At 33.2% G+C, this 25,211-nt stretch overlaps 4 protein-coding genes across 11 annotated transcripts; 3 read left to right on the top strand and 1 right to left on the bottom strand.

The window, feature by feature from the left end:
- Positions 1–378: 378 nt before the first annotated feature.
- LOC106761521 (zinc finger protein CONSTANS-LIKE 12) lies at positions 379–4,872 on the bottom strand. 5 transcript variants are annotated; one of them, XM_022781588.1, is made up of 7 exons: positions 4,769–4,872; positions 3,550–4,132; positions 2,757–2,978; positions 2,304–2,650; positions 1,755–1,819; positions 1,358–1,435; positions 379–1,072 (listed from the first exon to the last, which is right to left on the bottom strand). In XM_022781588.1, exons 1-6 carry the CDS (start codon positions 4,819–4,821, stop codon positions 1,377–1,379), a joined length of 1,329 nt encoding a protein of 442 aa, XP_022637309.1. In that variant the 5' UTR covers positions 4,822–4,872; the 3' UTR covers positions 379–1,072; positions 1,358–1,376. The 5 variants fall into 5 exon arrangements, with proteins under 5 accessions (XP_022637309.1, XP_022637311.1, XP_022637310.1 ...); XM_022781590.1 differs by lacking the exon at positions 1,358–1,435 and having other exon boundaries at positions 379–873; positions 961–1,072; XM_022781589.1 differs by lacking the exon at positions 1,358–1,435.
- A 1,131-nt stretch (positions 4,873–6,003) lies between these two features.
- LOC106762806 (SPX and EXS domain-containing protein 1) lies at positions 6,004–13,661 on the top strand. 3 transcript variants are annotated; one of them, XM_014646878.2, is made up of 14 exons: positions 6,006–6,194; positions 6,465–6,609; positions 6,720–6,853; positions 7,207–7,245; positions 7,330–7,422; positions 7,554–7,670; positions 8,375–8,470; positions 9,447–9,560; positions 10,238–10,291; positions 10,828–10,875; positions 11,276–11,426; positions 12,293–12,458; positions 12,685–12,754; positions 13,231–13,661. In XM_014646878.2, the coding sequence occupies exons 2-14, from the start codon at positions 6,531–6,533 to the stop codon at positions 13,477–13,479; spliced, it is 1,410 nt and encodes a 469-aa protein (XP_014502364.1). In that variant the 5' UTR covers positions 6,006–6,194; positions 6,465–6,530; the 3' UTR covers positions 13,480–13,661. The 3 variants fall into 3 exon arrangements, with proteins under 3 accessions (XP_022637307.1, XP_022637308.1, XP_014502364.1); XM_022781586.1 differs by lacking the exon at positions 7,207–7,245 and having other exon boundaries at positions 6,004–6,194; XM_022781587.1 differs by lacking the exons at positions 7,207–7,245; positions 7,330–7,422 and having other exon boundaries at positions 6,005–6,194.
- Positions 13,662–13,838: 177 nt separating this feature from the next.
- LOC106761062 (cyclin-U1-1) lies at positions 13,839–15,789 on the top strand. Its single transcript, XM_014644556.2, has 2 exons — positions 13,839–14,837; positions 15,180–15,789. The coding sequence occupies exons 1-2, from the start codon at positions 14,413–14,415 to the stop codon at positions 15,454–15,456; spliced, it is 702 nt and encodes a 233-aa protein (XP_014500042.1). The 5' UTR covers positions 13,839–14,412; the 3' UTR covers positions 15,457–15,789.
- Positions 15,790–19,440: 3,651 nt separating this feature from the next.
- On the top strand, positions 19,441–24,720 carry LOC106762700 (peroxisome biogenesis protein 22). Of its 2 annotated transcripts, none has more exons than XM_014646734.2 (8): positions 19,441–19,784; positions 20,412–20,648; positions 20,790–20,837; positions 21,689–21,745; positions 21,838–21,939; positions 23,203–23,268; positions 24,000–24,101; positions 24,257–24,720. In XM_014646734.2, the coding sequence occupies exons 1-8, from the start codon at positions 19,665–19,667 to the stop codon at positions 24,359–24,361; spliced, it is 837 nt and encodes a 278-aa protein (XP_014502220.1). In that variant the 5' UTR covers positions 19,441–19,664; the 3' UTR covers positions 24,362–24,720. The 2 variants fall into 2 exon arrangements, with proteins under 2 accessions (XP_014502220.1, XP_014502222.1); XM_014646736.2 differs by lacking the exon at positions 19,441–19,784 and adding an exon at positions 19,898–20,062.
- Positions 24,721–25,211: the final 491 nt, after the last annotated feature.

The raw sequence follows: 25,211 nt of genomic DNA, 5'->3' as shown, positions 1-25,211 counted from the left end.
TTTTATTATTTTTATTTTTATTTTTCTAAAATTCAATCAATAGCAATTAGATTTTTGTTAATTATTCCCTTATTTATCTTACCTAATTGATAATCACTTATATGCATTTATTAAAATTGTAATCCAGGAATGAAATAAAATGGAAAAACTTAGTGCACCAAAACAAGGATAGTGATACATAGACAACATTTTTTTATAACATTTGAACATCATATGTGTCATTGTGTGATTGGTCCAAATGATACAATGACATCATCATGGACCAATCACACAATGACACGTATGATGATGTTCAAATGTTGTTAAGAAAATCTCTAAGTATCTTTATCCCCAAAATAAACAAAACTGCATACAGAATGGAAAATCCCATAACTACTTTATTATGATGAGAAAATTTATTGTATTTCAGTACTTCTGCACCATACCATGAAAAGGCAGATAGAAAGACCGAAAATAATGGAGAAGTAACTTAAACAATCATCCTCTGAAAATAGAGTCATAGAAGCAATAAAATAGTTGAGGCAATGTGAAACTGGCTTCCAGCAAGTCAAGAACAATGGCATCTCAATCCATAGGTGATCGTGCTCCCTAATCTGATGAAAATGGGAGAAACGAAGAGGTTCCAAATTATGGTGTAGGTGTTGTTCTTGAAGAATTTTTTTGATAGGTGTTGTTCTTGAACAATGGCTTAGGATGACAGAATATTGTCGTGTGAAGGATCTCTTTGAGGAAGGACCAAACTGACAGCAGAAATGTGAGGTTGACTATAGTTGCTTGCCAAACACCAGTTTTCTTTTTTATTCTAGACGGTGTTTGCACATAACAGTGTCTCACCTTTCAATGTGAGGTTGACTATAGTTGCTTGCCAAACACCAGTTTTCCTTTTATTCTAGACGGCGTTTGCACATAACAGTGTCTCACCTTTCAATGTGAGGTTGACTATAGTTGCTTGCCAAACACCAGTTTTCCTTTTATTCTAGACGGTGTTTACACATAACAGTGTCTCACCTTTCAAATTCAGGTGTGGATAACTATGTACATCTCCTCTTAAAGCAAGGAAGCAAATGTAGGCCTGCAAATAGTTGAATGATCAAATTCAAACATCAACAAAGAAGGCAAAAGATGATTTAATTCTAACTAATGCAATAAAAGGTCTAATCTTATCTGTCAGTAAGCTGAAGCAATGGTAAATATAATAGGAACTATATAGGCATATAGCAGGACTTTGAAACCCATAATAACTTTCTATAAGCACTTTCAATATTAATTTTAAGTAGAAAAAAGAGTATTCAGCTCTATCCTTTTACAACTTAAACAATAAAAGATTGTTAGATGTATAAAGTGGTGTTTATCTTACCCCGTGTGTTTATCTGAATTCATAGTGACCGTGATGCTGTTTTTGAAATCTGTTCAAACGTTGGGCTCTTCTTTGTTCCTATGTATAATTAAATGCAATGTCAATCCCTTCCTGTGCAATTCTCAATTACATATCTTTTTTATCTTCTAAATACTAACCTGTTAAAATCTCTAATAAATCTGTATCAATCACCCAAGCAGTCAAGTTTTGAATAATTATCTATCTGCTTTCAGGTTATAAACAAATCATCCCTTGAAAAGAATGCAATGTACTTACAACGTCCAATGACAGACTAACCAGTCAGAAAAAGCATATCTTTCATGCAGATAATATTCTTAGACCTCCCTTGTCACAAGAGGGTCATAATCATATGCTTCGCCTGCTTTAACAAATCTACCTTTCACACGTTTTCTTGTATCGGCCCTTGCTTTGCGAGATGCATATCTTATTTGCTTACCAAACCTGCAGATAAGAAATCAGCAAAGTCTGTTGAGAGTCTCCACCCAGCCTCACCAGAAAACAAACACTATCTAAAATGGTAACACAAGGGTGAAATGCATGAGGTCTGAACATCTGATAACATCTTAAATAGTAGACCATAATGAAGTATGGGGACATATTCCGGAAGAGTTTCAATTACACTACATAATATAGGATAGGATATGTTCTCCCAAAAAATGGTTTTTTAGATGCCAAACTATAATGTGTGTTAGCTCACAAATTCAGATGGTTATATATAGAATAGCACTTGAGTGACTTAAACAACGAACAGTTAAACCTCTGTCAGTGCAAGCATATAAATTTGAATTCATTGATATTGTGTCTCCTGGTTGAACTCCCTCCTTGATAGACTCAACACATATTAGTCATGAAAATAAAACAAATGAAAAAAGAAAGTCTTCATTTCATTTTACCATAAAATATGTAGAGAATTAAAGGTGCGTACGTTCGAGTTTTCTTTTTCTGATTGTATCTCATTTTAGCCTTATCCCTTGCTTGTGGGCATGTACCCTCCAAATTTGATTCCCAGGGGATTTCACCCGGCAGAAACATTGGCGATATCCCGCCGTCTTGATATTCAGTAGAACTATTTTCACCCACAATGTTGCCTAATTGAAGAGGTATGCTTGAATGAACTTGACCCTGAGGAAATCTCAGACTGATGTTTCCAGTGCTGCTAGGATTCATAAGTGCACAGTTTGTGTTACTGTTCATAACCTGCAACATACTAACTGATCCACGTGTCCCAGATGACTGAAAAGCCACACAATCTTGTTGAATTGATGATGATGCCTTAAACAATCACGTGGTTGACTATTAGTTTTATACACTACTAGCAAACCTTATACCATAAGGAAATTTAGAGAGGAGAATCAGAAAATGAGTTTTGAGGAATAACCTCTAAGGCACTCTCAATAAGTGAACTAGATTCGGTGACTGATAATTTTTTATCCATCAATAGACAGTCCACTCCTCCATCTTCAAGAGGGTATCTAGTGGCAGCTTGTGAACAGCCAAATATTTCTTCAGCACTTTCAAAATTTATTGGAGCTCTGTCCACATTGAGACCTTCAGAGAGTCCATTCCCATCACCAGTTCCTCGATCAGTACACTCCTGCGTCTAATTTGAGTTAAGAAGTAACATTAAAAAAAAACTTCTATCAGCTTTGGTTAAGGAGAAAAATAGAGAATTGCTAGGAACATGAAAAGAGCTTACTAATTCTCATATTGCATGTTCTAACCACTTTTGTCAATATTATAGTTCTTCTTTCCCTGTGAAATGTTACATTTCAGAATATTTGTTGTTTTAGTTAAGTGTTTCTTTAAGAAACTAAGACATAATTTTTTTCCATTATAACTTTGTCTTTATTTCTAAGTTTCTTTCGTTGTTCACTAAATGGAATGCAAGAAATTACCTGAGTGGTAATATTTCGAATACTTTAACAGTGGATAATTTAGTCGTGTACAATTACACTTCTTATAATTGCGGCAATTTAAGAGTTTTCTTAATCCTTGTGCTTGTGCAATGGCTGGATTTATTTGACATATACTTTTAAATAGAGGGAGCAAAGAAACGCACTGATAATCTACTAAACAATGGTGTGTTATCTTTACAAGTTAAAAACAATGCATACATACTGCTTATAATGAACCAAAAACACAAAAATCAGTAGAAGGCATAGCTTGCATACCTTTGGCTGGTTTGAGTCCTGAGCTAGGAAAAATCCTTCTTCTTTGCAGTACGGTGTGTAATTTGGATTTGAAGGAATGATGTGAGGTTGCCCCATCCAAGGTTCATATCTGACACAAGATTCAATTTCATCCAACTTCTCAATCACCAAACTAAAGGAACCACCATTGTGATCAGGTTGCTCCAGGCTAGTGCAGCTATCACTTTTTGGAAAAGTGCTAACAGATTCCCAGCCAGCTTGTGAGGAACTATCATCAAACACAAAGGACCACATCCTAGAAAACTCAGACAAAGAAGGACAACCATTGTAACAATTCAACGTGAGGCGCCTATGTCCCGCTGCAAAACAAGCAGTCGGGTTCCAATCACAACTTTGACACGAGGACAACTTATGATCCATGCAACGTATCACTGCTGGCTGGGAATAGCACTTATCACAAAGGAGAGAACGCGAATGCCTGCGAGACAGAGAATTCGCAGAGTGCACACAGCCATCGCAATGCAAGCAGAGACGAGCAGAATCTGACTTGCAGTAAACCACTGCTATCATAGCCCAACAAAACTCACACAGCGGTTCCATGCCCCTACAATGTCACTCATTATTCATCATAACTCACTCAACTAAACTCTATCATGACATAGACAACTCAACTTTATTTGTTTAGACTCCAATTCTGTCAACATGATGATCTAATACTAAATATGGACACTTTTACAAGTATGCTAAACTCAATTTATTATTCTAAGATACATTTCCTAACCTTTAGCCATCTCCAACCAAACAAAAAGTTACAAAAGTAATCATTTTGAAATTAAACACAAACAAAAATGAAAGCACATGTAGAACAAATTAGGTTCTTTCGAACTACATAGTTTTTTAGATGAATTTGTATAATCTTTCTTCTTCTCTTACCGGAATCATTCCTTGAATTCTTCCTATTTTTGTATAATAATTTCTTTAATTATTTAATTTTCAATTCACAATAAGAGTTCAAACTCAAGAACTTTGCTTCTCTATCCTATAAAAATTGACACCAATAGCGTGGCATTCTTAGATAGAAAAGGTTGGGATTAGTTCTTGTAAAACTAGTTCAGCTGCAATATCAAATTTGAAATTGGTTCCTTGACACCTCAAAAACAAAGAAAAGTTAACCATCATCCATCATAATTGTTAATTATGTAATGCGCAAAATAAAATAGAAAAGGAGTTTTACCCTTACCAGACCAAAATTGCTGTAGCCCCCCTCCAGACGAAGCTGGTAAAAGATATCATCCAAGATCTGGAAGCCCAGAACCCATGAATGTGAATGAGAGAAACAGGGGATAGCAGACCAAGGTTACTACTAACACTAACTCAATCATCACTTCATTTAATAGGTTTGCTTTGTTAGGAGTCGTGACAATAGCAAAAGCGTGAAAATAGATTATTTGCTGATGTGGACTGGTTTGTTAAGAAACTTTCAGCCATTGATCTGACTGTAATAAATTCAGCAGATTTACTCGGACAGTTCATCATCCGTAAATAAATGCAAATAAAATATTGTAGGTATTATTTGGACTCACATTGTATTGAGAAATATTTGTGGAAATAATGAAGAAAAGGATTTTGATCTTGGTTTTGTGTTATTTCATGCACAAAACAAGCCAAATACATTGATTTTTAACAGCTTTGTTCTGGGGATATTCTTATTTTTTTAACAGCGGTCTTCGTTTCCCAAGGTCATAATTAATATTAATATTATCCTGCTTTCAAAAATTAAATATAACTATCAATTTAATAACAACTTTAGTTTTTTAAATATTGATTACTATGGAAAGTAACTTCTTTTTTATTTAATAATTGCTTAATCCTAGTTAATAAACCCAACGAAAAACACCGTAAAAGCAGCAAAAACATGAGGAGAGTGAGAGGAGTTTAGGTGGACTAGTCCACGTCACCTAATTATTGAGTTTGGTTTAGAGCTATATACTTTAGACTTAATTTAAAAAAATAATTAATTTTATTATTTTTCTGTAATCTTTCTAATTCGAGAAGATAAACTAATGAGCTCATTTGTTGATTGCTGGTAGGCAAAATCTTTTTATTACACTATTTTATTTTCTATATACCCAATAAAATATAGATAATAGTAAATATTCAATTAGATATAATATATCCGTATTAAAATTTATTTTAAAACTAATTTAATAATTTATTTTTTGTCCGTTTTTAGTATAAAGTTTATCCTATAAACTAATTAAAATAATTATAGATATATGTTAAAGTAACTGTTTGTTAGAGTGATATAAAATAATTTACACGCCTAATATGTTTGAATTAAATTCGCAGACATATGGGATACTTTTTTAAATTATATATATAAAAAAAATGAACATTTAAAAATATAATAAGACAAAATTTCACATAAAAATTATTCTTTTTTAAGGAATGATTAGGACCGACGTAAAATTCTATAGGTTATTACCAAACTACGAAATAGTGCAACACCGGTCTTCTTCCGTGGTTCAAATATACGCGTTCAGTTCGTCCTTCGCAATCTAAACCCTTTTTCCGCCATGTGAGATAGCGAGCGACACAACCACGCGAGTAATCACACAAACACATCAATTCGTCCTCCAATTAACGCCTCCTTTCGATTTGATTCGGTTCGGCTCCCTACTTCTTTGGATCGACATTTTCATGCTCAATTCATTCTTCGATTATCTGAAAAATTGTTTGCATTTCCGATTTCTGAAGTTTTACAATGTAGCTAGTGCATGAATCGTGGTAGAGCTTGTGTTAATTTAGACTGTGCTTTGTGTCGCTTGCTGTGTTGATTTCTTTAATTAGTTCGGTTAGGATTTGGTAAAGTGCATAAATAAAGTAGTTACTTAGTTAATTAATTAATTAATTTTCAAATTTTTGCATGTTGACAGATTATTAGGGGAATTGGAGGAGGGTGCAGGTACAAGAGCGTAGTTGTTTGTGTTTTCATTTCATCTATGTTTGGAGGTGTTGCCGTTCCTTCTAATAGTACACACTTACGCAAGTCTGGGAGTAGACCAGTTGTTTATGATCTCGGTAACTTTAATTATAACTCCTTTAACAGCAGCTGCTGTTATTTTTAAGTTTTTTCCTTGTATTGATTTGGTGATGAAGTCCACATAACTTCTAGCTTGTGCTGTTCTCAGATGAACACGAAGTGGAGAATGGCGTCGAGGAAGGTTTATTGCATAAGGTGGAGGCAGACGATTCAAAGGGTAGCGTGACAGCTGTGGGTGCTGCTACAATGACGCCATCACCCGCCTTGTTGTGGAGATTCAAGGTTCTTAATTTGCTTTGCCTTTTAGAAAGTGTTCGGAGCTTTGTTTTGGTTTTAATTAATAATTTATGATGTATTTAATGCTTTCATTTTAATGAATGCAAAATTTGTTTGACTTAATGATGGAATGTAATGTTTCTTTCATTATGTTTTATTCTTTCTGGGAGAAAAATGTGGTAAATGACATAATGAGCTGCAATGTGACTTCTTCACATTTATTTGGTTTTTAATTTTCTTTTTACTTTTTTTCTTGTCCTAGCCGTGTGTCCTCCTACTGTTTTACTTCTTTACATTTATTTTTCTTCTATTTTTCCTTTTACTTTCTTTCTTCAATAATGCAATTGAGATGACTGTAGGTGCTATTGTTCCTCATTTGGGCCTTCATCTGTTGTAAGGTCAGTGGTATTTGTCTCTGCTATATTTCTACTGAACTTCTGTTGTGGTTTCCACAACCTTATTTGCCATGTTGGAAATTGCAGATTGGATGGGATTCTGTAATGATAATGAGTGGAGACAAGCGGGATTTGTTCCTTTATGAAGCATTTTTGTATTTTAACCCTCTTCTTCTGGCGGTTAGTCCCCCCCCCCCCCCCCCACACACACACACACACTGTCTCAGTCTGTCACTCTGTGGATGCATGGATTCACCCCTTTGCATTCACATTTGTTGTATGATGTGTTTTATCTCTTTGTTATATTTCAGGCTTTGATGGTTTGGCTGTGGGGAATCAACTTATGGTTTTTTGCTCAAGGCGGAGTCAATTATGCAAAAATATTTGATCTTGATCAAAATCATCTGACCCATAGAGAAATATGGAAGGTATCAACTCACCACTTTGACCTATGTCTTGTTTCAGATTCAAGGAGAATAAAATTGGCAGTGTCATGACTTGTTGGGAACAATGGTAGAGCAACTATCTCTATTCCAATATTTGGTTTGCTCGAGAATGTACTTGTATGCCAGTTTTGTTCATTCTGTTTTCATGTTTAGTACTTGAAATAAGCATTGAGAGGAATCGCAAGTAATTTTATTTATTTTTATCGACAAATGTTAGTGGTTAGTTTTGTTACTTGGGGGAGTTGTTAGTTTTGAATCGCAAGTATAATTTATAAGTTTATAACTAGTAAAATTAAATAAGGAAAGGAAAGAAAAATATTAACACTTCCAGTTTGCAAAGAATGACAATTTTGAAGGGTGGGGATGGGGTTTCCTGTGGGACAAAGGTGCATATTTTAATCATTATTTCATATTTTTGCCAAACTAAGGAGCGGCCATTTTTGTGTACTAATTATGCTTTAAATAATTTTGTTTTTACTATTCTATAGTCTTTATATTAGTCTGGTTGGTTTTGCCTTCAATTATTGTTATTATTTCTAAATTGCGACATCTCCCTGGCTTTGTTGTCATCCATTTCTCTAATATTTCATTTTTCTGTTTTTACATCAACTTTCGTTTCCTTATTGTCAATAATTACTCTTGAATGATTGACTGAAGTCTTTTTCTTTTCGTATTTGATTTTGCAGTGTGCTACATGGATGACAATTATTGTCCCAACTAGTATGACAGCATACATTTATCTTTATTCTCATGGAGAAGTCTCCTATGCTGCATCACAACCAGTGTAATAGATGCATCCACTCATCAGTTATTATTCTTGTTTGCTTGGATATCATGTTTTTGGAATTTAGTTCATGTTAGGTAACACTTAAGTTTGGGGAAATAATTTTTCAAAAGCTCCCTCATAAATCTTGCACAATAAGGAAACATAGGCAATTGTTTCTTTAATTTGAGCTGAATCAAACACACTTTATATTGGTAATTCGTTTCTTGAAAGTGTTTTTTATATGCCTTTGATTAAACAAAAAGTTTATGATGAACCAATCTAATGAAAGCTGCACATTGCCTGCAAAATATCTTTAGCAAATGAGTACTGATCATGTTATTGGGAGGTAGTTTCAATGATTTATTAATAAGGTAAAATATTATTGGACTGGATGGGGAACCTAGTTTAGCGAAGAGAGTGAGAAGCAAAAGGTTATTATGTAGCACAGGTGTTGTGTGATTCATGTACCCAACCTTGTATAATGGGATGAAGCTTTACTGTTATTTTATTCCTTAGATTTGGACATAAAAAGATCCAACTGGGATAGTGTTTATTGTTAATCATGGTATTAATAGCTCTATTATATCTATTTCTTTATCTTGTGGTGGTGGCAAGGAAGGGAAAAATATTGTGTAATTTTTTTAGCATCATATCGGATGTTTTTATTTAAATACCTTCAAATTGATTACTTAGCATATTTCTTTGTTTAAACTCAGTATTGGTTGGTTGGTAATTTGTGCTTGTTTGAATCATCCAAACTGCTCGGTCTGAAAAAGTACACTCATTTTCAATCATATATTAATAAAAAGCATACTCTGTATTCAGTAACTCAGTAAACTCAGGTCAATCATCATTTAGAAAATAACTTATAAGTACATTTTTTTATTTGTTGCAATATATATGATTGATGGACATTTAATTCTACTTTGTGCTTCCTTTTTTTTTCTATCTTGTTGGATTTTATTTTTTAAATTTTCTCGTGTATTCTGCAGGTGCTCTTATATGCTGCCGCAATATTGGTTTTGATATTCCCCTTTGATATCTTTTACTTTTCATCTAGATATTTCTTCTTAAAGACACTTTGGAGAATAATTTTCCCATTACAGGCAAGTTTACTCTTATTTGTATTGTGTAAATTCTGACGGTATTACTCTCAAAATAGTAGAAATTTCTAGCATCTAGCTTATATTTATGATATGCGTGAGTGGGCAGGATATATAAACCTTCGACATAGATTGTTAGACTCATATTGTATTCACTTGCTTCTCTGCATTCAGTTTGCATGAAAGTTACACAGGTACTCATACAACTGCCCCTGTCGTTTGGTGGCCATAAAAAACATGCTATTAATGTTAATGCCTTAGATTAGATACTCACATGCTGTTCCAAGTGTAATGAAGTGACTAGAAAAGATAGCAATCATTAGTAATAAGTCATTTAAAACACAATTTATAACCTTCTTATCACAACCTTTGTCTCGATAGGTGGTGCATCCATCAAGATATACTACTATGTGCATGCACACAAGTAAAACCCTCAAAGAGGCTTCATGATGAACTTTCCTTCAGGATATGTGATAACTGTTGCAATGTTTAACTTTGATGCATAGAAGAAAATTATTCTTGTTCTTTATTTACTGAGATTTCATAAGACTTGATGTTTGCGCCAAAACCTTGCTCATGGATTTACTTTGTACCTTATGAATTGATGCTTTTAGCATAGTGTTGGAACTTGGAACTATGCTTGAATATGATCTAACTGTTTTCTGTTTTCATTAAAACAGGCAATATCGTTCGCAGATTTTTTCTTGGCTGATATCTTAACTTCCATGGCAAAGGTTTGCTTCCTTTTCAATATTATATTTCTACTAGAAAAGCCTTTGTCCTTCTCTTCCTTGTAAATCTTTATCATTAGGTTTTGTTAAGAACCCAGAATTGAAAAGAGAATAATATTCTTCATTGTATAGACTGAAAAGAACACAAAAATAGGAGAGCACTCTCTCCTCCAAGGGTTTCCCCTTCACAAAGAGCTAAAGCTCAATCTACAAATTATCCCCAAATGTAGCATACCAGGACCCCCCAACTATAAAGGAAACCTCACTCTTCCTAACCACCTAACTAACAACTACTTCTGAATCTGTTTCCTCCTATCATACACATTATATCCTATCAGGTTTTGAGTCTAGTCTATTTCATTTAGAGTTTTGAAGCTATATGCTTTTGCCTGCATTTACTTATTTTTATTTTTATGGATACAGTGGTCTAACACTGTCGTTACCTGAGAGTTTAGAATTGACATAATCTGTTGAACTAAATTTTAGTATCTAGTAATTTATAATTATATTATTTTGATTATGGTTGTAATATTTTGTAGGTGTTTTCCGATTTGGAGCGTTCAGTATGTAGAATGGTCCATCGACAGGTTTGATTCTGATAAATTGCTTCTAATATCTTTTATTATTGGTTTGAGACTTTATATTTTTCATTTTATTTTAGCAACTTCAATATCCGTTTCTGACTATTATAGAACTTGATAAAGTTCACGGGGTATGATGAATTCCTTTTATTTAGGCTTGGGACATGGAACAAGTTTACTTTATTTCATTCAAAATATTTTCTAGAACTAAATCAGTTTCATTTGATTTTGTAATATTGAGATTTGGAACTTGGTTACAATTTTTACGCTACTTACTGTTCTCTGTTCCAGTGGAGCTTATTTTTAATGAATAGACTTTTTGGACCTATATATTTAGTTTTTGCTTGCTGTGGATGGATGCTTCATTTTTCAACAAACGATTGCATTTTTTATTTTTTTTTTGTAGGTTGCCACAATTGCTTGGTTGGAAGCTGATTCTGTTTGTGGCAGTCACTCTGTCGCTATCCCTTTAATTCTTGTTTTGCCTTATCTTTTCCGCTTAAACCAATGCCTCCGTCAGTACAAAGATACTGGAGAGAAAACTACTCTTCTGAATGGTAAGAATTCTTTGTTTTTAGAACTTATTTCAATCATTATCTACACTTTGCAAGTTTCTCTAATATAGAACTTCTTTTTCCTGTTTGGTATTTTATCACAAACTTACGTTTGTGTCAATGGTCAAAATTGTATCAGACATAATTTAATATACAGTGAATGTGCATTGATTTTTTTTTTATGATTTGCTTCCATTTGTTTAAGACTCCATTTCCTATTACCAATATTATTTAGTGACTTAAATGCAGTGTTAGTATGTGTACTTTCATGAGCATATTATTGAAATTATTTTTACCACGTGAAATAGTTTTTCCACCATACTTTAAAGTTCTCAAGCTTGCTTCTTTTGAATCCAATATGATGCATGGATGCTCATAATTGATTATAGGTTGTTACGTGTAACATAATATAAAATGGGACATTTTCGCTGAGTTTTCATGATGAGATTGGATATAGATTTTGTTATGATTTTTGGAAATTGTTCTATTCTTGTCAAAAAAAGGAACAGAAAAAAACATAAAATATTCATGTCAAGGACTAAACTCTCTGTATTTTGCTTCTCTTTATGCTGCTGGTAAGATGAAATTTTAACACCTCTCGTCCTTACATGATCATATTTTATAATTCAATTTTCATGACTTTATATGATATTATGCGACTGCATAAAAAAATTGAGAAGACGTGTTCAATTTTTTTCTGACTCTGTTTATAATCATTATGCTGTTTGTATGTTATCTGCTGCTGGCTTTATAAATTTTTGCACTGAAGATTAAATTCTTTAATTATTAATGAACAAGTTATCATGTTTTTCAAACAGATGGTTTTATTTTCTTGCACTGATGTTAATTTCTTATGGTTATGGTTTCAGCCTTGAAATATTCGACTGCAGTGCCTGTGATTTTTCTCTCTGCCCTTAAATATCACGTCTTCCCTGATAAGTGGACAAACTTTTATAGGCCTCTCTGGCTTCTGTCAGGGGTTGTGAACTCGTCATACTCCTTCTACTGGGATGTAAACCGAGATTGGGACCTAGGGTATGCCAGTGTTTCTCCTACTATGCACTTTTAATAGTGTCTTTTGAGTTATGCTCCTCACTGTAGAGATGTAGGTTGTACTGTCAATATTGTTTTTATATTTTAGCCAGACACCTTAAGAAATAAAAGAAATTATTATTTTTTAGAAGTGAGGCTGGTAGTTTTTTGGATTTGACGAGTGTCGTTTGACTTGCTATGATCTAATTTTTACTTTCTCTTTTCACAGTGGCTTCACTCGAATATTCAAGTTTAACAAGCCACATCTGTTCTCTCATATGTTACATGGAAGAAGATGGGTAAGTCTTGCTGTATGAGAATAGCTTCAGTTCAGCAATACTTTTTCCCTTGGAATTTATCTTTATATTGCTTTTTCAAGGTAAACAGTGGGGGAGCGAAGTTACACCGAAATGATTTTAAAGAGATCAAAATATTAACATTTATGGGACTCGGGCCCTTCAAGAAAAAAATATTGTGTATGAAGGCCAAGTATGTATTACAAAGCACGAAAATACGAAGATAATGATTTTGCAATTATAAAATTTTAAATAGGCCACGGAATCCTCAATTCACAATAAGCCACCCATTCTTGTAGGAAAAATCAATTCAACCACTAATGATAACTCTTCGTATGCGTATAATCTTATTAATGTGATTCTAGCCAGTTTACTGAAATTATGTAAACCCACATGGTAATAAAAAGAAAGTAATAGGGGAGAACTGAAACAAAGAACAGATTGTTTTCTCAGTGTGCTGAAGTGGTTTACATATACAGGTTTACTTTTGGGTGATTGGAAGCAATTTGATTTTGCGTTGCACGTGGACATATAAGCTGTCTGCCCATCTTCGTCATAATTACCTCACGGTGTTCATAATTGCTGCTTTGGAGATTTTCCGCCGCTTCCAGTGGATCTTCTTCCGTGTTGAAAATGAGTGGAACAAGATGAATTCCAAATCACACTCGCATCTCTCAGCCAAAGAAATCCCAAACGATGAAGAGGACTTACTTCATTCCATTAACTAGAGTGTATAGGCTAGATAGAGTATGATGCCTAATACTATGGCAGTATCATACAAGATATATTTCAAATATTTTGACGATAGGGGATCTCCATTCCTTACGACCACTGGCTTGGCTACCCCTGGTATTAAATGTCATTCTTTGTTAACCAAAAATGAAAAACAGTTCATTCTTACTGTGCTCCAGCAATATCTTATTCCATACTACAACGGTTTTATCATGTATAGCAATACTTCTGGTTGATAGCATCGTTGTTTTTATGGACCCGTAGCACCCCCAATATGTTGGGTGTTCATAAGAGTGAAAAGAAAATGTGATATCGTAAAACAATCCTTAAATATATAATAATATTATTATTACTGTTCTCTCTGGGTTAAAAGATGGCTGCATCACGGATCCTTAACCTACTCTACAAGCCAACACTAGCAAAACATGATTTTGCCCATGCCTTTTGGCCAGTAGCTATCATTTAACTATTATGAAGTAGCTGAATTAACATTATTTAGTCACTGCTTCGACATTTATGCTTATAAAAGTTCCTGCAAAGGGGCCTAGTATTTTGCAGTGTACGAAGATAGACCTCCAGTTTTGTTTTCACACGAACCAAGCGAGTAAAGTTTATGTTGCCAGGCTGTATTCTCGTGCATGGCTTGTTTTTATCCTCTGAAAGCCCAAGGGTGGGGTGGGGTCCCTCGATAAAGAATATTAGTGGCTCGAGTTTACAAGGTAAAGGATGCTAAACTTTCAATCGCAATCCTAATATTTGGTTTGTGATAGAGCCACACACGTCAGGTATACAGTCTGAGTGGTTTCCCCTAATTGGATAACGAACAGGTTTGCAACTAACGCCCCCCTTTAGTCTTTAACCACTCAAATAGTAGCCATGGGCATCTGCAATATAAGAACCTCTGGTGAAACCACCAAGAGATGGCCTAAATGTTAACAGCAGGTGAATACAGCAGCAACCATGGTCGGCAGCTGCTGCCGGAAACAAGTTTGTCCGAGCTGAACTTGCCCAGAGTTCTCTTTGTCCTGTCTTCCATGTTAGAGAAGCTGGTAGCTCGGAATGAAAAGCTTGTGGATGTCCTCAACCAGCAGCTAGATGGACTGGCCTGTGGCTCAGTAAGACTTGGTAACAGCTTGAATACTTTTCATGGCGTAAGAGCACCAAGCATAAGCATACCTAAGTACTTGGAGAGGATCTACAAGTACACTAACTGTAGCCCCTCGTGTTTTGTGGTTGGCTATGTGTACATAGACAGGCTCACACATAGACACCCCGATTCCCTTGTCACATCCTTGAATGTGCACAGGCTGCTAGTTACCAGTGTCATGGTCGCTTCCAAGATGCTGGATGACGAGTGAGTCCCTGCTCCATTTCTCCTTATTCACATTTACTTACGATATGATTTCATGCAACGTTTGCGTTTCTTCATATTGTGAGAAATTAAAGATAAGCGATTCCAGACAGTCTTTTAAATTAAAACATTGATGTTATGGATTTTCCTTAGGATGTGGTGTTTTGCAACACAGCTGAATAAATTGAAGATGAGTTTTAGTTTAACGAATTTCACTTGTCTTGTTATATAGTTTAATATCTTACACTTTCATGAATCCTTGAATTAGACAATAGACAATAGCTTTATTGTCTTTATTCCGGTTGTCTGCTATTGTGCCTTATTCTTTGCTTCTGTGAGTTGTAGACACTACAACAACGGCGTTTATGCTCGAGTAGGAGGAGTGAGCAATGCTGAATTGAACAAGCTTGAGTTAGAGCTACTGTTTCTGTTGGATTTTAGAGTTGTTGTAAGCTCTGGTGTATTTGAGAGCTACTGCTTTCACTTAGAAAAAGAGATGGCTGTGAATGGCACAGGCATAAAGATTGAAAGGGCATTGACACCAAAGGCTATGGAAGACCTTGAGGCTGAAATATCCATTGAAGATAAACAAAGCCCTTCCCCACCTCAAATTGTACACTGACATCATCGCTGGTTGTTTCTGGTCAATTTTGGGTCCCATATCCTTCTTTGTCCTTCCCTTCTTCTTCACACCCTCCCACTAATTGGATCATTCATGGCCCAATTTCGTTTCTTCTATCTCATGTCCATGTCAAAGCTTCTCATACCTTTTGCCTCCTGCAAAAAAAAAAAAAATAACAGTACCATATCAGTCATACCAACTGTATCAATACAGTTATCTTACTTTTTCTCTCTTTTTCATTTCTAAAGAAGCTTGTTCTTCTTCAAAGAACAAATATGTTAGCATAAGATTCTTAATTAAAATTTATTGAAAAATACAAATTTTAGTGATACTTATTTTCTATAATTTCAGTTTCACAGTTTTTAATAGTAAAAAAGTTGTACTGTTAACATATCCTGATCGAAAAATTTGAATGTTCAGTACATTTTGACAGAGTTGAAACCTAATATTGTATGGGATCAAATTAGGAAGTTCTTACATGTTCCAACGTTTTTATTATCGGATTTCTTTTAATTAGTTAACAAAGATGTTGAATGGTTGAAAAAGAGATCTTGAAGTTGAATTTGAGTTGAATCAGAATTTCAAATATCAAATTAATATATCGCTTGAACGAGAATTAAACTAAAATTATTTGGTCACATACTATAAATTACAATAGATAATTTGAAGAGTGCAATTATTACTCTATCAATTAGACATATAAAGGTCATTTGAGTAGTTTAAATATAATGTAATTTAGGTTGAATTCAACTTAAGAAGAAAATTCAAACCTGTTAGACCCGACCCGTTTCGAATTCATAAAAAAGTGAAAACTAATTTCATATTTCATTCCATAATATTCATCATAAATTTAAAATATTTTTTTGTTTAAAAACTTTTATTTAAGGCATCTTTAATTACAATATAATAATATATATTTAAAAATATTTACTTATTATAAAATTTAAAATTTATTTTATGTAATGTACAAACCAAAATACTATTTACCTTAATAGTACAATAATGTAAATAACTATTTTATTTATACATTCACTAAATAAGACAATAGTGAAATTTTACATCCCATAGTAGTTTTACGCCTAATAAATGAAAGGAAAAAATTTTAAAAACAAGATAATCTTTTTGATATATTATAAGTTTGAGTTTAAAATCATTTAGGCGTCCCTATTTTCGTGAGTTTAAAATCATTTAGGCGTTCCTATTTTCGTAAGTATTTCCAAGCCTTCTTTTAAACCTTTCCAATTGAGTCCTTATAAGTGCTAATTTCAAACAAATTAGCCCCTGCCGTTAAAAATCGTTAACAGTGTTAAAATTGTGCAGAGGTGGGTAGATGAAGTGGTTAAAATTCTCCTTTTGAGGTGTTAAAATTGTGCAGAGGTGTTAAAATTGTGCAGAGGTGACATGGTTAAAATTCTCCTTTTGAAGTGTTAAAATTGTGCAGAGGTGTTAAAATTGTGCAGAGGAGAATGGGAAATATTTGAACACCTCTGCACAATTTTAACATCTCTGCACAATTTTAACACCTCAAAAGGAGAATTTTAACCACTTCATCTACTCACCTCTGCACAATTTTAACACTGTTAACGATTTTTAACGGCAGGGGCTAATTTGTTTGAAATTAGCACTTATAAGAACTCAATTGGGAAGGTTTAAAAGAAGGAGACCAAATTGAGAATACCTTACAAAAATAAGGACGCCTAAATGGTTTTAACCTAAGTTTGGACAATGATACTTTGATAACATTTTTTGACAATATTTTAATATTATGTGTTATTCTGTGATTGGTTCAAAATTATACTACAATCAATTATGATAATCATAAACATAGAATGACACGTAAATGATGTTAAAATATTGTAAAAAAATGTTGTATATCCTATAAATTTTATGTGAAGTAGATTGTTTTTGTCTTCTTTGGTCTTATTAACTCATTATTGTCAAAAAGTTTTTTTGTTTTGTATGCTTCAACTTCAAAATAAATGTGCCGAAATTTAAAGACAAATTTAAACCGTTTCCGTTGCGTTTCACTCACACACTTGTTTTTTTTCTTTTAATTATAAAATATTTTATTTTATTTTATAGCGGCAAGTAATTCATCCAATTTATAAAAGAGAGTGTTTTACCACTTCAGGAATATAATATAGGGATCAAACTAATATATTTCTATCTTCAAATAATCTTACCTTTTATATACTTCTTGCATAGTTTCGACAACTTATAGGAATTGGTGACTGTCCCTACACATCTTTTCAGTGTGTTTTGTCTTCACTCACACATATTCTGAGAAAACTTCCCAGAAGGTCATCCTCTCATTCCGGTGTATGTTTGATTCTTCTATGTGCCCCTTCCACTAGAAGTCTCTCAGGAGCCGTCTTTATCTGTGCCTCTTGCACCGGCGATTCTTCCCGCCCTCATCAGTGCCCAAGTGTCACATGCCCACCAGCTTCCGCTTGGTTTATCCTCGAACCACATCGTACTGGGAGAGGCTATGCTCTGATACCACTTGTAACGCCCCAACAACTTATAGGGATTGTTGACTGTCCCCACACATTAATACGAGGCTTTCCAGTGTGTTTTGTCCTCACTCACACACTTTCCAAAAAAAGTTCCTAGAAGGTCACCCATCCCAAATTACTCAAGGATAAGCACGCTTATCCATGAAGTGCTTATGGATTAGACTACCGAAAAGTAGATGCATTTATTGATATGAGTAACAAAATCAATTTCTTTAAGTTATCCTTCAAACTGTATAGTCTCATACCTATACAATCTTTAAATTCCTCTCGTTCCAATGTCTATTCGATTCGATGTATGTTCGATTCTTTCATATATCCCTTCACTGGAAGCCAGGAGTCGCTCCTTAAATTACACTTCCAATTTTATAACAATTAGATTAAAGTTTCAATAAATAATAACTCAATCAAAATTTTGGGAAGAGCTGAGTTTTTTAAAATCCATCATCACTGGTATAGTAAAAATTCATTCTCTTAAAACTGTTATTATTATTTTTTTTGTTTTAGGATACGATTTTTTGGTTTAGTTAAGAAGTAGAAATAATTGTTATACTTACATAAAACTATATAAAACAATTCATGTTTAAAAGATAGCTATAAATACAATGAAAATCAATGAGTTTCACATGTTATCAAATAATTAAAAAATATAGTATACACAAGCTCTCAAATAATTTTGGAAATGAATTTTGAAATCAACATTATAAAAATCCTCAAGTTCTCGTATAAAATGCAGTTGCATGGAATCAAAATCACTTAATTAATTTCACGTTTTCAAAGTTTTATATATTTTTAATTAAATATTAAATATGTTTTCTTAATTAATTTTTTTAATTTTTTTCATACTTTTATTAACTAAATATTCAAAATTTGTATATTTTTAACAAAATATATATCATTTAATTTTTGTATTAATAAGTGATTGTTATTTTATTTAGAATCAAATATATTTTATTTATTAAATAAAAATAATAATGTCTATTCATTTTTAAAGTTTCACACTAAAATGTATTTAAATTTTAACATGGATAAATTTTAATTTCACTTGTAAATTAGAAATTAAAGATATTTTTAACTCTTTTATTTATTTATTTTCAAACATTAAAATTTTGATAATATAATATTATATAATTAATGATATTATAACTAATATATAATAATATTTTTTTAGTATTTTTATTAAAAATACATAAATATTGACGAGACAATAGTTTAATTATGTAAGTTAATTAATAGGAAAATTAAATAATAAATTTTAATTAAAAAATATAAAAAGTTAAGTATTTAATATGCCAAAAAGTTTAATAAAATTTCCTTTAAAAATACTAAATTTTACTGTAAACTTAAAAGTTCACTAAATAAATTAAAATTGTATCCCAATAAATAAGAAGTCTCCTGTAAGAAAAAAAAAAAATATATGTTAATTTAATCCATTTCATTTCCAATAAATAAATGAGAAATGTGAGCATGTAATTTGGTAATTGTTGCCAAACAACGTAACATTAAATTGTGAAATTTGGAGCAAATCGGTAAGCTCTGACGGCAGCTTATAGCGGTCGTTGACGCAGAGAAATAATCTGTTTGGGTTTGGCTTTCCAACATACATTCCTTCTTTTCTCGGCAAAATCCTCACACTGATCGCCGCTCAGCAATTGGACTTTCCCTCCGATTTCAGCATTCCGGCGACGGCGAGCCATGGCTACCGGCGGCAACGGTGACACCTCCAAGCAGGAGCTCATCCACCTTATCAAACGCTTCGGAGCTTATGTCACTTTCAAGATCTCCAATTTTTTCCCTGTCTCTCTCCAGAACCTCGTATTTCTATTCTCCCTTTCTCTCTCCCTCTCTGTCTCTCTCTGTACTCGCTTCCTTTCTTTAAGCTCAATTTTACTCTTTTTAAAATTCATTGATCGGCCCGTCTTTCGATTGGATCTGATTTGATTTTAAAATCTTATCCTTTTGCTAATTGTCGCTTGCCTAATTCGTAATTATTCGTTCCTGCTTTTCTTGTATTCATACTTTGTTTGAAGTTTCGATTTGGGTGCTTCCTTTGACCCTTTATCGTTGAATGAATGGGTGTGATCCGGGATTGTGTAATTATCAATTCTAGCTCTCAAAATTTTTTATCTGTGATAAAGCTCAACTGGGTTTTCTTTACCTAGTTTATTTATTGTTGAGTGTGGGTAGAAAGGGATGGTTTTTATGTTTTTGTCAAAATTGAAAGAAAAAAATAAAGTTTCTTCTGAAGCATCATAATAGGTTTGTTAAAATCGGTACTTTGGGTGCTTAAAAATAGAGTAGGGGAGATGAAAATGATTAGTATCTGGTGCTACTTATCTATTTCAGTGAAGGTGTATGGTATAAATGATCAAATTATTGTTTTGGCATTTGTTTTGAGCATGTCTTTTCCAATAATTTGGGCAATACTATGCTTGGTATTAGGATATACGCTCTTTTGGGGCAGTTGCTGGTCTTGCTGTTGCAATTGTTTTCACATGGAGGCTGTTGAGATCTCCTTCTGGGACTCAACGGAGGCAACAAAAACGGCAAGGTGCTTCATCTAGCAATCCTGGAGTCGCTACACATTCTAATTTGTCGGCAGTTCCTTCAAATGCTTGTTCACCCTCAGATGATTCAAGGGCACAAAATGTTGTTGACGAGTTCTTCCAGCCAGACAAGGTAAATGATTTTATGGCTTTCAATTTCGCAGTTGTGACAATGTATAAATGCTTTTGAATTAATGCAAAGACAAGTTTGGATGAGTTGGTAGCTTTAGGGTGGATGGCAATTCTGAGCTTGCTTCTTCTTCAACTTTTTCAGCCAACCTTGGGGCAGATTGTTAGACAGAAGTTGAGTGAAGGAAGAAAGGTAATGAAATATGCTTTTTCTGTTATTCTTGTGGACTAATAATGCCATGCACAGTTTTTTGTTGTTATGGGCATATAGAAATCAATGTTTCTTGTGATGCTAAGAAATATCTATCTTGGACAACCACTTAGATCTTAATATAATGAAAGCTTAACAAATCTGTCACAGCCTTACAGATTAGATTTGAATGACATTTACATGGGTTGGGCAATCACTTTTTGAAGTTCTGAGTGTGAATTAAAAAGGTTTTGGAAGATTGCTGTAAATTGTTTTTGTTGTTATTGCTATCCATTCTTACATAAACACCAACTGAATGAGAGGAGGACGTCAAGTGCTTTAGCCATTTTTATTAAATGTGTGCCCCCTGTCACTTTCTATTCTCCCTTGGATTGATAATCAAATGGCTTAATTATTGTGTGTGATTTGCATAAGGGGTTCTCAATATGCAGTCTATGTTAAGGTGGAGGTGGGCTAGTGATGGCATCAAATTACTCCGAAATAACACCTTGTTGATGGAATGAGCATTATTACTTATCAACAGTCTTTCAATTTTACTTTTGAAGTTCAATGGTTGTGATAATCTCCTTACTGAATTGTCAACACAAAACATATACTCTTTAATTTAATCTAAAATTTTAGGTTGCAAATAAAACTATTAGAAATAGAAGCTATTTCTTATGTTTACTTTCAGGTGAAAAATTTGTTCTTTATGCAACATTTTTTGTTATAATTTGGTTGACTCGTGATGAAATGAGGACATTTGTTATGCATTAGTGTTGTTAGTTATTAAATGTTGGCATGTGACTAATGCTTCCCGACTGTTATGGCCATTGCGTGTATGTACTATGTAGGTAACTTGTCGTCTTCTTGGAGTGATCCTCGAGGAAAGTAGTCCAGAGGAACTGCAGGTGATGAAATTGCCCCTTTTATTTATTATACTTTTGTTTTATGACATCAATGCGCAGAAAGATACTAATGTGATTCATTCGGTTCTTGGCAGAAACAAGCCACAGTGAAATCCTCTGTGCTAGAAGTATTATTGGAAATAACAAAATTTTGCGATTTATATCTCATGGAACGAGTTCTGGATGACGAAAGTGAGGTGTGTCATTTGTCAGCTTATACCAGTACCGCAATGTCTCTTATCCGTTGAATATAATGACATTAACACTTCACATTATATGCTGAAAACCTTCTTACTCTCTTGAAATGTTCTTTACAACCAAATGATTTTATAAAAGTGAGCAAAAATGTTGTATAGTTTGCTTGGGCCAACATCATTCATTTTAGTCCTCAATTTCAAATGAAGATTATTTTACCTATAAATTAAAATGTAATTTTCTGCAGCCAGTTCTTAAATTTTGTTCAGAAGATTATTTTTCCTATAAATTGAAATGTAATTTTCTGCTATGAGTTCTTAAATTTTTCGTATAGAAGATTATTTGAAATATCCACACAATGGTTATTAATATTATTTTTTATTTCTAAAATAACGCAATATATTGCTACTTTATGTGAAGGATTTTTATTTTTCTATTCGCTTGAGGGTTTTAAGGTCAGAAGGTAAAATGACTTACTTACATTTGTAGAAACTAAAGTGGGGTTAACTCTTATTTACATCATGTCATCATGCTAATGTTAAGTTGTTGAGATGGTACATATCTTATTGATGTTAGTGTTGGGTGCAAACTAAATTTTTTCTTAGCATGCTTTTGGATCCGCGGAAGTACTATTCATGTGGATTGATTTGTGGGTGAGACACTTGTTTGTTTCAGTGTATTTGCGAAGATTTAAGGGTGTGGAAAAGCAGTGATGTGAGTTTTTCATATCCTTGCTCAAATGCAAAGTTTTGCAAGGAAAGTCACCACAGCACCATATAATAACGAAAATATCCTTGCAGAGGCAATGGTTGATGGCAGAGGTTGAAAAAGAAACCAAAGAAGTTGAAAAAGAAAAACTAAAACGAAAAACCTGAATATAAAACTGAAAATAAAGCTGAATATAAAACTGAATAAAATAATAATAATTTGTTAATTTTAAATAACAACTTTAATTTCATTTTAATATAATTTTCACTATTTATATTTAAATCATATCTATCCTCAAGGATAAAATGGTAATCTTCTAATGTTGTCCATTAAAACATTTTTTTTAATCTATTAACTTCCATTTCAAATTCACTTAAATCACCGTCATCTTTTCCTTAATTCAAACAATCCTACCTTCACCTTTTTATTTTCAAATTCACTCTCCCAAATCTGTCTTAAAATCCAAGCACACCATTAGTTCTAATATCTCTCTTGCCACCTTGTAGTTTGCCTTATTGTTAAAATGTTTACACTTTATATCTTGATTATTTTTGCAGAAAAGAGTTCTTGTAGCATTGGAAGAGGCAGGGATATTCACTTCAGGTGGTTTGGTGAAGGACAAGGTATGAGAACGAGCATGAAGCAGTTACACTATTTTTTTTTTCTTTGTGAAACTTAATTACTTTCTTCTGTGGTATTTTTGGGCTCTGTCTCAACCATTTTTCTATATGAACAAATATTTTCCATTATGTGAACATCCTTTTGTATGCAATACCCATGTTGATGGACAGTATAGGAGTATCTTATTCATTTTTATTCAAAATGTATTAAAATTATCTTACAGAAATCTCCTCTCTGATTAAAATTTGTATTGGCAAACATCTTGACTAGATATGTTCTAAGGGACATCTATGCTAATCTAAAGAGTACACTTTGAGAGAGAACCTTTAGTTTTCTGATCTTTTCCCTGAAGAAGTTTGATTAATGTTGAGAAGGCTAAAGATAAATGGGAAAATATGATTCGGGGTCATACGATGCTTATTATCAGTTTTCTTCAAGAGGTCCATGAAGCCCTAATTTCTGAAACCATTTGTTGGGACCGTTTCTTCTTCCTCCCTTCAGAAGTTCTGAGTTAGTTCAAAAATCAAGAAAAAGGAGGACTCAAATGTTGAAAATTAGTAGCACAAATGGACATCGAGAAGTCCAGATTTGTAGCACACAATTGTCTTCTGGATATATCTTATGAATAATTTCAGTATCCATTAATTGAATTTAATGCTTAGTATCTACCTTGGATTTGCGTTTCTTAATAACTTTTATGTACTCTAGTTTGATCTCTGGCAACTCCATGCAGGTTTTGTTCTGCAGCACAGAGAATGGACGGTCATCTTTTGTTAGGCAATTGGAACCTGACTGGCATATTGATTCAAATCCTGAAATTGTCTCTCAATTAGCTGTATGTTGCTATATATATATATACATCTCAACTTTATCCATCAAGTCAATTTAATTTAGACTCTGATCAGTGATACTATTATTATTGTTGTTGAAGCAACAGTATCACCATGCTTAATTTTATCCTCTAACTATCAACAACGAATTATGTTGCAGAGGTTTATCAAGTATCAACTTCATGTATCTCCTTATAAAGCCGAAAGAACTGCTGCAAATGTGTTCAGTGCTCCATCTCTGGAACAGTTCTTTGGATCCATATGACTCTAAAACCACTAAAGATCAAATGTTATTCATAAATATTTCCTAGTTTGTCCCTCCGTGCATCTTGGTTATCACATTTATAAGTTCTTTTTTTCAGTTTTTTCTAGATGTATGAGAACAAAGTTAGATTTTTTTTTATTGAAGATTTAAGGTTCTCGTTCTAGTTAGGTGAAAGACCTTATGAAGATGCTTTCAAGAAGTTTAATATTTTTTATCTTTAGTTTGAAATTTGTGCCTTACATTGTATACCATCCAGACATTTTAAATCGGCAAGGCGGCAAGTTTCACTGGATGTTTGTATTTTATCATGTTTCATTACGAGATACCATCATGAATGATATCGGTAATTATCCTCCCAATGTCAGAGTGGCTATGAAAGAAGTTTGTTGATTCTTGGTTGTACACTTATGAAATTTATGCATAGTTGGTAACCAGAACAAACCTCATGACCAATACAAATCAATGGCGTGGCTCAAATAATACCATAGTTTATTTGATATCATTAAAATAAACTACACTGGCCAATGAATATACATAGTTTATGAAGCATATTTTTAAACTGTTTATTGTCAAAAGAAATCTTAACTTTGAACATAAAGTGGTCTTCATTAGCTCCCATTTACAAAAACGTGAGTCCTCAACTTCCATTTTTGTTCCTTCTTAAGAATTGTCAAAATGGGCTACTTGATCTAGTTCATCATGGATTGGTTATTTAGTAAGTCAATTTAATTTGGTTTACTTATTAGTGAGTTCAAAAAATTTGAACTAAGCTTGGTTTATCACAGATGAATGGATTAATCAGATTGACTCACTTAATTACAAGTTCAAATCTAGTTTAGTCCACTATGAT

The sequence above is a fragment of the Vigna radiata genome, chromosome 5, assembly GCF_000741045.1.
Source record: "Vigna radiata var. radiata cultivar VC1973A chromosome 5, Vradiata_ver6, whole genome shotgun sequence".
NCBI classification, from domain to species: Eukaryota; Viridiplantae; Streptophyta; class Magnoliopsida; order Fabales; family Fabaceae; genus Vigna; species Vigna radiata.
The sequence above is the reverse complement of the archived record's forward strand: the minus strand, read 5'-3'. Positions and strand labels throughout refer to the sequence as shown.

Coding starts and splice junctions, on each gene's coding strand:
- LOC106762806 (XM_014646878.2), top strand. CDS start 6,531: ATGTTTGGAGGTGTTGCCGTTCCTTCTAATAGTACACACTTACGCAAG. Junction 6,610..6,719: donor ACCAGTTGTTTATGATCTCG/GTAACTTTAATT, acceptor TGCTGTTCTCAG/ATGAACACGAAGTGGAGAAT. Junction 10,292..10,827: donor TCTTAACTTCCATGGCAAAG/GTTTGCTTCCTT, acceptor AATATTTTGTAG/GTGTTTTCCGATTTGGAGCG.
- LOC106762700 (XM_014646734.2), top strand. CDS start 19,665: ATGGCTACCGGCGGCAACGGTGACACCTCCAAGCAGGAGCTCATCCAC. Junction 20,649..20,789: donor AGTTCTTCCAGCCAGACAAG/GTAAATGATTTT, acceptor CAACTTTTTCAG/CCAACCTTGGGGCAGATTGT. Junction 23,269..23,999: donor GTGGTTTGGTGAAGGACAAG/GTATGAGAACGA, acceptor AACTCCATGCAG/GTTTTGTTCTGCAGCACAGA.
- LOC106761521 (XM_014645079.2), bottom strand. CDS start 4,821: ATGATATCTTTTACCAGCTTCGTCTGGAGGGGGGCTACAGCAATTTTG. Junction 2,651..2,756: donor TTATTGAGAGTGCCTTAGAG/GTTATTCCTCAA, acceptor TGATTGTTTAAG/GCATCATCATCAATTCAACA. Junction 1,820..2,303: donor CAGAAAAAGAAAACTCGAAC/GTACGCACCTTT, acceptor TCTTATCTGCAG/GTTTGGTAAGCAAATAAGAT.
- LOC106761062 (XM_014644556.2), top strand. CDS start 14,413: ATGTTAACAGCAGGTGAATACAGCAGCAACCATGGTCGGCAGCTGCTG. Junction 14,838..15,179: donor TCCAAGATGCTGGATGACGA/GTGAGTCCCTGC, acceptor TGTGAGTTGTAG/ACACTACAACAACGGCGTTT.